The sequence below is a fragment of the Vigna unguiculata genome, chromosome 3 (assembly GCF_037176805.1).
Source record: "Vigna unguiculata cultivar grain cowpea cultivar isolate G323 ecotype 2 chromosome 3, ASM3717680v1, whole genome shotgun sequence".
Taxonomy (NCBI): domain Eukaryota; kingdom Viridiplantae; phylum Streptophyta; class Magnoliopsida; order Fabales; family Fabaceae; genus Vigna; species Vigna unguiculata.
The window spans coordinates 59,683,421-59,699,450 of record NC_140794.1 but is presented as its reverse complement, the minus strand read 5'-3'; the positions used below and the strand labels follow the sequence as shown (position 1 = coordinate 59,699,450).

The 16,030-nt window shown below is 28.9% G+C and overlaps 1 protein-coding gene across 1 annotated transcript; it reads right to left on the bottom strand.

Moving 5' to 3' along the window:
* Positions 1–1,241: 1,241 nt before the first annotated feature.
* Positions 1,242–9,818, bottom strand: LOC114178759 (tRNA synthetase beta subunit family protein). Its single transcript, XM_028064836.2, has 20 exons — positions 9,660–9,818; positions 9,506–9,561; positions 9,284–9,384; positions 8,630–8,759; positions 8,428–8,543; positions 7,974–8,040; positions 7,521–7,562; positions 7,375–7,416; positions 7,183–7,259; positions 5,892–6,018; positions 5,630–5,797; positions 4,782–4,910; positions 4,536–4,667; positions 4,186–4,320; positions 3,510–3,584; positions 2,556–2,663; positions 2,249–2,344; positions 2,059–2,142; positions 1,739–1,827; positions 1,242–1,605 (listed from the first exon to the last, which is right to left on the bottom strand). The coding sequence occupies exons 1-19, from the start codon at positions 9,715–9,717 to the stop codon at positions 1,759–1,761; spliced, it is 1,812 nt and encodes a 603-aa protein (XP_027920637.1). The 5' UTR covers positions 9,718–9,818; the 3' UTR covers positions 1,242–1,605; positions 1,739–1,758.
* Positions 9,819–16,030: the final 6,212 nt, after the last annotated feature.

The following is a 16,030-nucleotide window of genomic DNA, read 5'->3' as shown; positions in this document are numbered from 1 at the left end:
TTCATATTTAGAAATGAGTGGATTTAATCCTTCTTACTAAATTTTGTTAAGTTTATTTAACATTTTAAATACATTTTATGATAATATTTGAGTTAACATTGAAGCGAGAATGTGTCAAACGGTGTAAACAATTCAAATATTATCATGAAATGCACTTGAAACGACAGATTAACTTAACAAAATTTAGTTAAAAAAACTAAATTTACGCATTTTTTAAGATTAAAAATTAAATTAATAAAAAATTTAAAAAATAATTAATTCCAAATTTTCCTGAAATTGAAGGACTAAAAACATATTTAACCTTTTATAATAAAAGTGGTTTTGCAATAGACCGTGATGTAATTTCTGTGACATTTGGATGCAAGAGTTGGGTTGAAGTGATTTTTCTATAGTATTTCGTTGTTAATGTTAATACAGGATCCTATATGTCTTTTATGTTATCTTAAAAAAAGTTAATATTTTAATATAAATCTCACAAATAGGACCGGTGATTATTTATATAAATTTATGGAAATATGACAAAATATAGACACCTTTTCATCTAGATTATAGATTAAATTTGGATAAAAATTATTTCTTGTATTTGCAAAGTAGTTTTTTAACTTTTACTTCGTCCTGAAGGTATTCAAAATAATGATTGAAATAATTTTTTCACATGAAACTTGTATTTTACCATTTACTCCATATAATAATAGAAAACTCTAATTTTCAAATCTTATTTATTGATTAAAATTATACATTTTTATTCATCCAACTATTGTATTACTTTAAATAAAGTATTTATTAGACTGAGAAATGATAACTGTTTTGAAAGTTAATAAAAACAAACTTCGACACAAATACTACTTAAAATTTAATTTATAGAAAACTAAGATAATAAAATTTAAACTAAATTAATGAATGTGAATTGATAATTATTAAAAATAAATACTTCCCTAGAATTAAGATTTGATTTAATAACTTTTCACGACATTGTTCTTTCAAACATAATTTCATCAAATTTGTTAGTTTAGGTTTTCAATTTTTAGCTTTTCAATTAATTCTACCAATTACAGTGAGCATTTATTTTAAAAGGGTAAAATTTAGCTCGTTTATAAACATTAAATTTATTTTCTATTCCAACACATTAATTGAGACTAAGTTTCCATTTTTTTTTTTTCAAATAATGAGAAATCCTTTTAGGACCCTAAATTTTGCCACATCCAAATAGATGGATCAAACATAATCTAATGGTCTAAAAAGCAAGAAAAACTGCCACAGCCCAAGCAGCAGACTCCTTTTGTATTAACAAAATTTGCAAAGGAATCAATATCCTTGCAGTCTCGATTTAAAACCAAAATCAACCGTGTTCAAAAATAACTAATATGATAGAGATTATACCTATTAACAAATTCGTAACTTCAGATATTCTAAACATGTAATAACGACGAAACTAAGCAAAAAATGATACATCTATATAATGAACAAAACACCCTAAGTTACATTCCACTTCCCAGCAAGCGTAGTTCTAATTCCAGACATATATGGAGCAGAAAGCGTTTGCATCGTGATTCCCAGTTTGATAAATATCTATGTATTCAAAAGAGTGATTGGGTCAACGCGGACCTGCATAAAAATCCATATCAGCCAAGCCACAATTTTACCTAAGAAGATGGTGTAGCAGTTCGGGAAAGAGAGGTAAGTGACACAGTATGAAAAAAATACAAACTAACACGAAAAAGTTTCGGATGACACTTACTAATTAATACAAATAATCTTTCACAAGAAGCTTTCGATGTTAAGTTCAACAAAGGAGCATGGATCAGGAATGTCGAAGTTGTTGAGAACCTGAAAGTATATATAACAAATACAATTAATAGTTGTACTATATATGACTCCAAAATATTTCGTTCTGAAAGAATGATATCACTGTATGGAAAAACATAGGAAAAAGAAATTGTGAGGGGAACAGATAAATGTATTGGCAGTAAGAAACAATCAATCGATGACATGATTATATACTAACATTTGGACATTAAAACAAGACGATGATGACATAATTTTAGCGATCAAAAGTACCTCGGGATGAACAATGCCAAAAGTGCCAGCATGCTTTCCCTTGTAAATGATTCTAGCTTGTCTACCAGCCAGAAACTCGGGTTCCTTCAATGAGAAAATGAGTCATACATAAATTATCTTAAGCAGAATTAATATCGCAAAAATAGGACAAAATAAAAAAGACAACTCCTATGCAGTGTTATTCACTTACATCTGACCGCTCGATGTAATAGCCCGACTTATCACCAGGTGAAACAAAGGGAACACCGTTCTTTTCCATTACTCTGTCGACCAAGCCGTGAATTATCTGCATATATATTGAAATACAGTCATCCAATTTATTTTTACCATGTCTAGGAATAATAGATTGCAAGTGAAGAACAGTAATTTCTTTTAGATATGATTTTGTGTTGAAAATTACTTTAAATTCTAAGCAGTACCGCAGTTCTGGTCAATCAAGTAACTAATAACTTGTGTATTGAAAGAAAGACCAAACAACCAAATGAAGCGTCATATACCTCAAATCCGGCATTAGCACCGCAGTACAGAGCAGCAAGTTGGCGAAGATTTTTTGCACCAACATCTCTAGTATCATCCAAAAGTGCTACATCACCCACTTCAAAAATCTGAAACACATTTAAGATAGATACGTATTCTTACAAACTTGCAACACAAAAAAAGAAAAACAAAAATAGAAATGCATACACTAGAGGAAGAATAAACAATAATTTTGAAAGTTTGAATCTTCAGAAGACACTACCATGCATTGAAATATTTTTGAATGAAAATCAGTAAAAGTTGCATAAGCTAATTAATTATTAAATAAACAATTATCTCTGGCGCCTAAAAGGAAGTTTTAAACAAAAGGTAATTGGATACATGTTATAACATCATGGCAGGGTACAATACAAACAATTTTACAGTTTTCGGAGGAGGAAATCAAAGTCAAATGACTTAATAAAGGCCCTATTATTCAATAATGGCAAAGGAAGACAGACCGAGTGGGGAAAAGACTCAAATTCAAGGGATGAGATAGTTTAAGTGCTTACTGCTTACACAGTACTTTCTGCAGCTGTCCATAATAAGGGTTTATAAGGGCACTGAAGATGTGGCCAGACACCGCAAAATATCCTTTGTTCCAACTTCCAATTGCTTTTTACTTTTACTTTTCCTTTCATTTGCAGCTTTGATTTACATTACAAGCCAGTTTAAGGCTTCTTTACTGTGTTCCGATTATGTATATGCCATTTATTGTTGTTTTCTTTAAAAATGATATCACAAATAAAAAAGATCAATTTCTCTAAATACAATCACATTAACAGGGCATGCTCAATGTTAAAATAACATAATGATTTGGACAATAGAATAAAATGTATGATTGAAATATATAACTAAATCAAAAAAGGAAAATATGGTTGTAAAGATTTATGATAAAAACATCAAACACCCAAAGGAAGAACTGAAAATAATACCTTTATAGGCTTTGGATGATCCTTGTTGTGAGCAACAGTTTTCAAAATGCCAGGCATAAGACTAGTTCGCACAGCCTGAATACAGGTAAGATTTAAAAATTACAGTATATGACTTCAAGAAAAAATTAAGCTAAAAAATAAAAAAACAGGAGAATATCAATACTGATGTTTCCAATTCAATATAGGGTACACAAAAAAAAAGAAAATAAAACAGTGATATAATGAGAAAAGATAATCCACGATAATCAGTATGCTTTGTGAATTGATTTCTAGATGGCCAGCTGGATGCATCCGCATTGATATCCTCTTGTATGCATACTGTAGCATGTTTTTATTTTATAATTTCATTTATTTAAAATTAGCATTATTAGGGTATCTATGTATAGTTTCCTCTTCCAATTAACAAAAAATAGGCATGTATAAACAACAGTACCAAGATCATGAAAATAAAGAATGAATCAATAACATAACCACATAAGTAAAGGCTACAAGAACTCGGAACTGTTTGCTGACAGGAAAGAATTAAAAACCACTTACAAGAACAATGCAAACAGCTAAAGAAAGAAACAATGTGAAGAGGGGCCACTTTAAGAGATCCTATATTTTCATTGCAATTAAATAAATAGAGTTATAAAGCTTAACAGTGTCATAGAAAAGAAAGATAAAGTGTTTAAACCTCAAAGTCCGAAGATCTGGGGTTTCCGATGATAACTGCTTTAGATTTATCATCTTTGCGGTTAAGCATGGCAAAGTTTTCCTTTTTAGAGCAGAGTATAAATGTCAAGACCTCTGTAAACCCAATCAATGCAACCTGAAAAGAAGTTAGGAATAGTAGATTCAGATAGTTAGGGATTTCAAATAATTAACTGTAACCTTCATGAATATGTGATGCAATAATAATTAATTCTATTGGATCAGCTTAATCAAAGATAACAAAATGATCAACACATATTATGGAAATTTATGCATGAAACATCAACCTTCTCCAATCACAAGAATAATATGTTCTGTTATTTTGTTTTATACCTCTTTTCGGATAAGATCACTTATCTCGTTCAGTGGAAGTAGAGTCAGGGAACCAGCCAACCTTTTTGAGCCCTTATTATCTGCTACAGCTTTATCCTTAATACTATTGAATCCATAAGCAATTGCCACATCCTATAGATAGAAAAAACCGAAGATAAAAAAACCACGCCTTGTCAGTAAAACATACACACCACACACTAGATCCAACATGCATTCAGGAATGAGAAAGGCTGTCATTATCAATACCTCCATAACATCACATGGGTGAAGAACATCACTTCTAGAAGGAGGTACAGACACTATAAAGTTACACTGCTTTTTAGCAGACGTAGACTGCTTGGCATGCAATTGCATCCTATTTAAGAACTTAGTGACCTGAAGGAAGATGGGAAGATTATGAATCAGTAAGTTCGACAATATTTGTTTCACTTGACATTGCTAATATAGGAGAGCACTGATCTTGCACTAGAGATGAGCATCAGCAACATAAAGACTAACAAGATAAAAATTAAGGAAATTTAACACGAACAAACGAATAACCCAAACTAGATGTAAAAAATGTTTTCATAACATGTACAAAAAAATCCTTGAGATATATTAATATGGAAACTTACAATCACAATTAAAACTAAAAAGAGAAAAAAAAACAAGGCCAACAGTCTGTCTTGCTTGAGTTTTTTATTCTAATGTGAATGTCTCAAATGAAACAGAAGAAAGATTAAGCTATCTTTTGAACACAAAAATAAAATATGGACACAAAATTACCTATAAAAAGTTATTTATGATGTCAAAATCTATTGGTAGCTTAACCTTTAATTATTCCTTATTTTTAAGGAATTATTTAATCACTCATTTCTATTTCAAAGCCCACATTTACCAAATTTCACACCAAGATCAAGAATCAACCCAAATTGACGACAATGTTGAAAGCAATTCTGTTAGAACCGGGAATTCAAATAATTAAGGAACATTGCTACAAAATTAGACATTCATAATCAGCAGCTAAGCATCCAAAATTATTCTACATCATACGGTAAATATGTTAAGATCAAGTGCAGGAACATGTCACTCAATATGAAGCAGCAAATAATTACCTCTTCTGCCTCCAATGATACCCCAATCAATCCATTAATGTAAGATAGAGAAACTTCCATATTGTAGACAGATAAATCGGGGTATATGTTTGACTTGCCATCAGAAGAAATCACTTCAACTGGTTCAATGACAAATTTGTTCGCACAATATTCTGAGAAGGCTGTTACCTAAGAAAATATGAAATATTCCATCATCATCTAAAACAATTGCATTGCTTACAAAATGCAAATGGAAAAACATACAACAAACTCACTACCCTACCATTGTATTTAAAACAATCTTTGCCTTTGTCAGATCAGTAGCAGTACATTCAATAAACACATTCTTTGTCTCCAGAGTGATGGCTGAGTGAGCACCATTAATGATTGGGGGTAAAGATAACACAGTTCTGTCAAAATACTCCAGCATATTAATATAGTTTAATTCAACAACTGCAAGTAAGTAGAATATTAGAGCAAATTGATCAAGAATCAGCAGTTAGTTGTTCAGAAAAAGCATAAACAACAGAATTTTACAAGGACCAATTATTAAAAGAATTCCAGCAAGTTAACCTGATCAAATTTTAGCGGGAAACTGGGAATGCATCTCATTGAAGAAAACATGAAAGTTTTCAGTTTATGCATCCATATAATTGTTAGTGTGCACGTATGTGTTGACATTGAATTCAATATATGTATATTTTATGCTCAAAACCTGTCAGTTTAATTTTTATAAACTAGAATCCAAACCAATAAGATATCAAAATATAACTGAGACAAGCTGTCAAGAGAATCTTTTTTTCCTATCATGCCATAATTGTAATAGTTACCCTTAACATTCTCTAACTGAACTTTTTCTACACACATTTTTAACTTCTAGCCGAATTTATCCTCAGATTTGAGGGTGAGCACTGGCAGTTGGACAAACATTATAGTTACTGTTTACCACCCCTAGAAACAGCAACTTGAGGATAATTTACATGCATCTACACTCTCCGAACTGCCTACATGGTGGGCGCCTCACTGGTTTGCCATCCCCATAAAAAATGTGAAATGGACCAGAAATATAATATGTATACATGATTTTATTTATTTTAATTATATTTATCACTCTGAGCAAGATATACTACCCATAGAGTTCTACAAAAATCTAACTGCATAACGCAATGCAAATGACTGATAAATGATTTCAAATCCTTAATTACTCATTTAGTCCCTATAGTGGTCCAAACGTTATCCATTGGTCCCTACCAAAATACCATTTTAATCCCTTTTAGTCCCTAATATGCATACCATTTTTAATCTCTTTTAGTTTCTACCGTCTAGAGACATAGAGACTAAAGAATACTACAAAAGATATGTTTAACAGCTAAATTCGATAATTTTTAAGCATGGAACTAAAGGTAAAGTTTGTTGAAGTATAGGGAGAAAATGAGTAATTTCACCAATCTTAAATGCCAGGATAAATGAAAATAGCATCTTTGATGGCACTTTTTTGTAGCCTAACACAGAAAAGAGCCAAGATTTCACATCCTTAAAAATCTAAATATAAGGATACTATGAAAACACAATACCTCTTACTGTCATATAATACAGGGAAAACAGGGGAATCCTCAATTATATGCAAGAATTTCTTCAGTTTCAAATCTGACTGTCAAACGAACCAACATGTATTCAGACATGTAATAACTAGTCAGCCTTCTTCTACTAGGTTCCTAATAAATGTTTATAAATACAACAAGGAAAATATCACACAAAAAACTCACTTTGTAGAACTCCATCAACTCATCAGCCCTGAAGTTCCTTTCCTATCATGCAAAAAGAAAAGGGGGAAAGAAGACAAGATAAGTTTGGCAGTTGACATAAAAAATTTGAAGTCCAGCACATGATGTTATCTGTAGTGTAATGTCACCTGCTTTAGTGGCGTAAAAGCTATACTTGAAGGTGGCAAAGCCTGGAAATTACATATGAGCAAAGTTACCTTTACAGATGATGTACAATAAATAGATATAATTAAATTACACAAGAAAATGGTCATCAGCTATTAAGGTCTCTCGTTAATTGGTTTTAGAAAAATTCAGATACAATTTGGATCATAAACAGCAGTAAAACACGTCAAGATTCACTGTGCTTCCTTTTGATACCAATAAGTTCTGAGTCGGAGCACAATAATATGTCAGTGATGTAATTAATGAAGGAGGCCAGGCAAAAACTTCCGCTTCTAGTGAGCACTAAGCTGTAGGTTTCCTACTTCTTTAAACATAGTACCCAGATGTCTATCTCAATCCTAACGTTTGTAGGTTATCTATCTATCCAAAGTGCACATTACTATAAATTTCATGATCTACAATTCGATGAAAGAAACCTCATAGGTGAAAGGACCCTCCAATTTATCGAGATCATGGGTTCCGATGGCAACAAGTGTTCTTCGCCTGAAAAATATAGATTAGAAAGGAATGAAATTACTTAACTGAAAATTCATTCAGAAAATTTAGGTATTTCGTGACATGAGATGACCAAAAGCACCATAAAGATAAACTAATGGAGAAAAAGAGTATCATAATTTTTCTATGAAATTTTTCTATAAAATTAGCAAAATAAAAGAGTCAAAATAAAACTTACAATATCATTAACTAAACTCTTCTGATAACACAGACTTTTTTTATATCCTAAAATGTATGGAAGTAGTTCATCACAAACTTGGTAACAAGAAACACATTACTTGAATTGCATTGAAATTTGAAACCTGTTCTAGTTAGACTTCGGAGACAAGTAGTATTCAGCTCAATATTGGTAGAGAAGAAAGCAAATCACATTACCGACATATGTTTTGGTGAAGCTTGTCTTGGAGATCGATAAAGCTGTTGTATCTTGCTTTATCAAAAGTTACATCTCTTAATACAGCACATACAACAAATGGACGAACCAGAGAAGTCTTCGATGATTCAAGAGAAAAGAAACATGTCATTTTCAACTTCCAAAAGAACCATACTAACAAAACAACATGCGTTACATGACTACCTCCGGCTTCACATGTATTTTCAGCATTTCATTCTTACTAATGTCAGACAGTCTATAATTGGGGATCTCCTGAATCTCACAGAAAACACGGAGGGCTTGAGCAAGCCCTTCAAGGCAGAGGAGGTCATATCTATGGAACAAGAAAGGAAATTAGAACCAATTTTTCGATACGGAAATATATCTGACAGAACAGACTACAAAAGGTGACATGCTGTAATTCCATGCTTTGAAAAGTTATTTAAAAACAAGCATATTATAAAATTCAGTAATTTGAGAATTGCAATGAGAAAATAGTGAACCACATCACTCATTCTGACTTGTGTAACTTTTTTTATACAACATATAATCCAGCTAACATTAATTCCTATTGAAAAATCAACATGCTTGAATTTTCTTGTCAATCTTCCACTGAAGTATAAAAATCCGGTTTCGCAATGCAATAGAGTATGAATCTCGGATACAAGAACAAGATTAGCAAGAAAAATCGATAAATTTAGTAAATTACCCACACTAAACACTCAGTAAAGACAACCAGAGGAGTCAAAGAACCGACAAAGAAATTTTTTTTTTAAATAACATTCTTCACAGAATTAAAACATTTTCTTTAATCCCCAATGCAACAAAAAAAAAATCAAAGACGTCACAGCGGTGTACCTATTGGCGGGAACTTCGATCTTGTAGATAACTTCTTCGTCCTCATCAGCTTCTTCTTCATCCAAATGCTTTTCTTTCCTTACAATTGCCTTCTCCGTCGTCTGATATAATCACACTGAATTCATCAGATGATGCTGATAACAATTCCTATTATTACTATATTTAAAATGCAGTGGTTGAAGCTCCATGTTTAGACGATAACAATGAAGGTGAAATACTTACGACGTCGTCGAGCTCGATCCCGAAACTGAAGCACAAGTCTTCGAATTCCTCTTGCGCTGAAGAAAAAAAAAAAACAACAAAATGGTCGATTCAGTGAAGTCGAAGTGAAATTTGATAAATATTTTGACAAAGTGATTGAGAAATGGAAGCTCACTGTAAGTTCTTCCTAGAGCCGCAAACAGGCGATCCCGCCCCACGCTGACGGTAGGCATGGCGCCGTTTTGGTCTCGGAGTGAGTGAGTGCAACCACGACGGAGAAAGAGATGTTCGGAATCCCAAAACCTTTTCCTAGGTATTTATATGGGCCGTTGTTTATTTTCGGATCCATTACACAGGGCCGACGAGAAACAGGTTTTGGGCTTCTTGTTCATAGCAATTTGTTAAGTTCACACGCAAATTTTTAATGATAAAAATATTTTGAAGAAAATGTTTTTAATTGTGAATAATAAACTTTAAAAATTATTTTTGTTGTGTGATTATTGTTTTTCTCGCTTCATTATGTACAACAAAAATGTATTTAAAAAAATGTAAAATATCACATTTAAATCGTCTCTTTATATTATGTTTAATTATAATTTTAATTAAATTGTAATAGCCGATCTTGGTATCATGATGTTTATGGAAATATATGTTCAAAATGAATTGAAACAAAATAGATTTTGTTACAAGAAGATGCTATGTTCTGTGGTTCATTGGAGATGTCATTTGTTGTAACCTTTGCTAAAATACCAAATTTATTTACTGAAGCGTGTAAAGTTTATCTTTCACCAAGTGTTTTCAATTTTACACGCACAACCCAAGTTTCTAAAATAGGTTTAATTACTCGGATGCTACCCATTTTGGTATAGGTGTGTCAATTTGGTACACGCTTTTAAAAAAGTGTTAATTACATCCAATTTTTAAAAAAATGCTTCAATTAGGTTCTAAATTGAAACAAAAAACATATATGGGGACTAAATCGAAATCAACATTTGACAGTGACACTGACACGTAGTATTGCAATGTCATGTGGCAATGACAATGTCACTGACAATGCCACATGTCACACACGGGGACTTGACATGTGACGCTTTTATTTTATTTTTTTAAAATTTAAAAAATTTTAAAAAAAATCAAGAAAACCACAAACTGACACGTGGCACGTCGTTAAAAGCACTTTTTCAAAAGTTATGATGCAATTGATATTTTTTTATAAGCAGGTACCAGATTGACATACCTGTACCAAAGTGGTACCATCCGAGTAATTAAACCTCCAAAATACATGCACACTCCTTTATCCATGGAACGAATGCAACATTGCCTATTTATAAAACATTTGAACCTTTAAAATTATATTTCTAACTAAAACTTTGTCACAGATTATTTTTATTCCAAACAAACTTATGTTAAGTATTATAAATTTGACTTCTTAATTATGATGTTACATTATAATTTATCAATCATTTGCCAACTTGATGATAAATTGTGTCTTTAACATCCTTTATTTTGTATTTTATTTTTTTTAAGATGTATTAACGTAGAAGAAACTCTCTTTATATAATAGCATAAATTATATAAATTCCAAAATTTTAACAAACAAAATTTGTTTACTTGTATGTGTCCATTTCAAAGTTCAAAATAACTCAATAATTCGTTTTCTTCGTGTTGCATACCTCCTAACAAAATATGAAATACTCCTTTCTTCTTCTTTTTTTTCGAGTGTTACATTTTTTAGATTTTTTATTCTATTTAACTCATTTCCAAATTCAAGAAAATACATTAAATGACTTTACTATTTACTAGTTAAAACACACACATACCTTTTTTTATAGAAATCAAAAAATGATAAAATTAATATTATTCTTTTGATTATATTTTTAAATTTTATATATATATATATATATATATATATATATATATATTATGATTTTATTATAAGTAATTTTTATTTATTTTGTAAGAATTTTTTATTTAAAGAAATAATTAAGTTTAAAAAAATAGTCAAATGAAAAAACAGATAGATTTAAACAAACGAAAACGATTACTTACTTAAGAGGTAATATTGATAGAATAATTATTTTAATTTAAAAAAAATTTAAAGGTAAAATTAGAAAATAAATGTGGACATCAAGATAAAAATTTCCTTCGTGTATAGATATAGATAGATAAAAAAAGTATTATTGTTGCTATCAGTCCAATTATAAATAAATTTTGCAATTTTATTATAAGTAGTTTTTTATTAATTTTGTAGATCATTTTCTAAATAAAAAGTAGTTCAATTAAAATAAAACTGTGAAATTGAAAAAATAGTCTAAACAAAACGGATACTTAAAAAATAATATTGATAAAATAACTATTTTAATTTAAAATTGATTTAAAGAATAAAATTGAAAAACAAATGCAGAAAAAAAAAATCTCTTTATAGATGGGTCCCTTTGTATATATGAGATATATATACGTTCACTTTTCACTTAACCTGCAGTCAATTAGTTATATATATATATATATATATATATATATATATATATATATATATATATATATATATAGATAGATACTTATTTGTGAGCATACAATTTTTATTATTATTTTATCTTTTATAATATCATTATTAACTAATTTCTCAAAATATAATTGTTAACTAAATTTTGAAGAGTAGCCGCTATTTTAAAATATTGTGTATAAAATTGCTACACGTTTAATTACTATTTCTCTATTTTTACTTTTTATTGTATTTGTAGTTTTTATCGTTGACAGTTACTTCTTCTCAATTAAGTCATGTTGGATATTATTATGAATTTTTACATATGAGTTATATGTGAACATTCCCATAGTCCATTAATCAGTTGTCATTACATGAAAATTTATTAAAATAAAAAAAATACAAAACATGGATAACAACTCAAAACTCGTGATAAAAATTACACTTTACAAACCATAAATAAACTATATGTATTATGAACAAAATATAAACAAATACATGTAGATAGAGCATTAAATTACTTAAATTGTTCCTATGCACCAAAACTAAATTAGCTAACTATTGTTACAATGATTTATTTTTACGAAAATCATGAAAAACTTTAAACTGCATATACTTACAAAAATGCAAGCATCAATGTCATCTCCCTCTAAGAGAAAACCACATGTTGATTCAAAAAACCATAATACTAAAGAAGTATCATTCTCCAACCAACCAAAACCTTTGAAAACTCTCGCACCAAACATGCTTTAATGCATATATGACCCATAAAAAAGCAAAAAAAAAAAAACTTTATCCAATTCTTATCCACTTTCTTTAAAAATACCAACACACGAAACTAAAACAAAACAACCTTTAACTTGCCCATTCACCTTAAGCCAATCAACAGATGAAACTTGTCATATTACTTTCATAAATGAAAACCCCTACTTCTTACTACTCTTGTTTTTCTCTTACATATTAACTTAATCAATTTACATGTATCATTAACTCATAATACAATATAAATATTTTAAAAATAGAGACACATAGGTGCGATAATGCCATTGTTTAAGCCCGTGACGGATAAACGTAATTTTCTGTTAATATTTTTTTAAAACTGGGAAGGTGAGATTCGTCTTTTATTTTTTTTATATAAATAATGTGCTTTAAAATAATGAAACTCATCTATAACAAAATTAATTATACTAAAACCTTTTAATATTTAAATAATTAAGTCTTACTATTTTTAAATCACTATTACTTTTAAAATACCATTTTTTAGATATTTACAATTGTCAGAATTTTTTTAATTTTTAAATATACACTAATAAATAAAATATTAAAAAATAACATAAAAGATTAATTATATGACGAATAACAATAATATAAGTGTTTCGACAAAACCACTAAGTTCATAAGTTCTAGGTCACTTAGGAGTTAAGATTAAATGTAATTTAAATACTCATTCCTTCCTCCCTAAGATGTCTTTTAAAGATAAAACTATGACAGATATCCACATTCCAAAACGAACAATATCTCTGAAACTCAATGATTGATTCTAACCATGTTGTCTCACATGTGGTCGGAACAATAAGTTACCGTACTTACAATCTTTTATTATGTTATATAATAATATTTAAGTTATTTAAGATATGGTGAGATCAGTGGCGGAACTTGAACACAAATTTTAGGGGGGGCAAATTATATTTGTTATATATAAATTATTTTTTTTAATTAAAAATTTTCAGTTTTTTAGATATTTTTTTATTCAAAATAAACACTCATGACAATAGAATCCAAACAATATGACAATAAATATATTAAATATATATGAAAGAGTAACATAAAATTTATCATCAACAATAATATATTAAAAAAGAGTTACCTTATATGTATTACCAAATTGGAAGACGTGATCACCTTCTAAAGCATTTTCAAATTATTTATATGTAATTTTAGGAACCTTAGAGAGTTGTTTTTCGTTTTTTCTAAGTTTTGGATTTTCATAAAGTTTCTCAATTTTAGATAACGTAGATGCATTTTTTTCATCTTCATCACAACTCTTTCTCTTGAAAAAAAAAAGAATCAATTATTCTACTCTTTGCCATAATTTTTCTAATATAAATTTGTCACCTCTCACCTATTTACAAAAAGATAAAATTATGAATATTCCAAATTAAATCTTAAAAGCAAGACTTAATATTTTAAGAAAACTAATAATTGATTAGCTTCCCTTACCTTATAATAGAGTACGAATCTTGCTCTCAATTACACAACTTCAAAGTCTAAAATAACTTTAACTACATAAATAAGAGTTTGATAAACAATTAGAGCATGATTTTATGATCTCTAAGAGATTGAGATATGCCTAGAGCATAGAAAAGTCTCATATAAGAAGAAAATATATTGCTTCGGAAAAAAAAAGATAAAAAATGAACTTACTCAAAAGAATAAATTGTTCGGCCCAAATGTTCTTTAACTCTTCAATCTTGCCGTAGTACAATTTGATTTTGAAAATAATAAAGAATTGATGGTAAAAATTGAGACGGAAATAAAAAAAAAAAAAAGAGATGGAGACATAAAAAGGATAAAAGCCAAATGAAAAATTATAAAAAAAATATAATAGAGAGAAAAAATGTGATTTTTAAATTTTAAAAAAACTTTTTCAAACTAAATTAATATAAATAAAGTAATAAAATATAAATATATTTTTTCAAAATATATAAAAAATAAAATAAAATAAAAATCATTAAAATTAATATAAATATAATAAAAATATAAAAATATTATTTTTTTAAACATGTAAAAAATAAAGTAAAAAAAAAAATCAATGGGTGAGCCATGGCTCCCCTCTGTCATGTCTATGTTCCGCTAGTGGATGAGATTAGTAACGATAATAACTAAAATGTTTCATAATTTTTGAATACTATTATTTTTACTAAGATTTTAACATTTCGGATGAATTTTTAATGGGTTGAATCTTTGAAAAGTTTATTGTAAGAAGATATAACCTTGATTTCAACACATGATCACTAATTAAATGTATGATCACTTATAAATGACATAATCAACTAAGGTTGAGAATACTAAAATAAAAGTTAAATTATACATTTGGTCCCATTTTCGTAATAAAATATTAATTTGGTCTCTCAAATTTTTTTTTATCTAAATTTGGTTTTTACCTTGGAAAATTTGATGCAATCAAAACCTTTCCGTTACTGGTGTAGTAACCGTGTTAAACGGGGTGTCATGTGTCAGTTTCTGAATTTTTTGATTTTTTTGATTTTTGATATTATTATTATTATTATTTTTTAAAAATTTAAAAAATCTGTCACGTGTCAAGCTGACATCATGCCACGTGGCAATGATAGTGCCACATGTCATTATTAAGCTAGGTGTCATTTCCCTATTTTCAATTTGATTTCAGTATTTTAATTTTTGTCTCAATTTAGTCATAGTTTTGTTAAAAATATATAATAAAAATATCAATTTGAATAAAAAAATCAAATTTAATAAAAATTTTGTATAACATTTATATAAAAGTTAATTTTTGTTTCAATTTGGAGGGGGACAAAATTGCACAATTTTTACAAAAATTTGGATTAATTTGAGATAAAAATTAAAATACAGGGACTAATTTGATAATGAAAAAATGACACCTGGCATAATAGTGACATGTGACACTGTCACTGCCACGTGGCACGATGTCAGCTTGACACGTGGTAACTTTTTTTAATATTTTAGAAAAATAAAAAAAATCAAAAAATTTTAAAAAAAGTTGAAAAATAAAAAATTCAAAAAATTCAGAAACTGACATGTGACACCCCATTTAACACCGTTACTACACCACTAACGGAAAGGACTTGATTGGGTCAAATTTATCAAAATAGGGACCAGATTGAGATAAAAAAATATTTGAGGGAACAAATTCAAATTTTGCTACGAAAGTGGAGACTAAAAATATAATTTAACCAAAAAACAAAAATACACTAACAACATTTTACTGTTGCACTTAATTAAAAACTATGACTAAATTTAGTCATAGAAATCAAATTGAGATAAAAAATAGAGGGATCAAATTG

Coding starts and splice junctions, on each gene's coding strand:
- LOC114178759 (XM_028064836.2), bottom strand. CDS start 9,717: ATGCCTACCGTCAGCGTGGGGCGGGATCGCCTGTTTGCGGCTCTAGGA. Junction 7,563..7,973: donor AGGGTCCTTTCACCTATGAG/GTTTCTTTCATC, acceptor TGTAATTTCCAG/GCTTTGCCACCTTCAAGTAT. Junction 4,668..4,781: donor ACCCATGTGATGTTATGGAG/GTATTGATAATG, acceptor TTCTATCTATAG/GATGTGGCAATTGCTTATGG.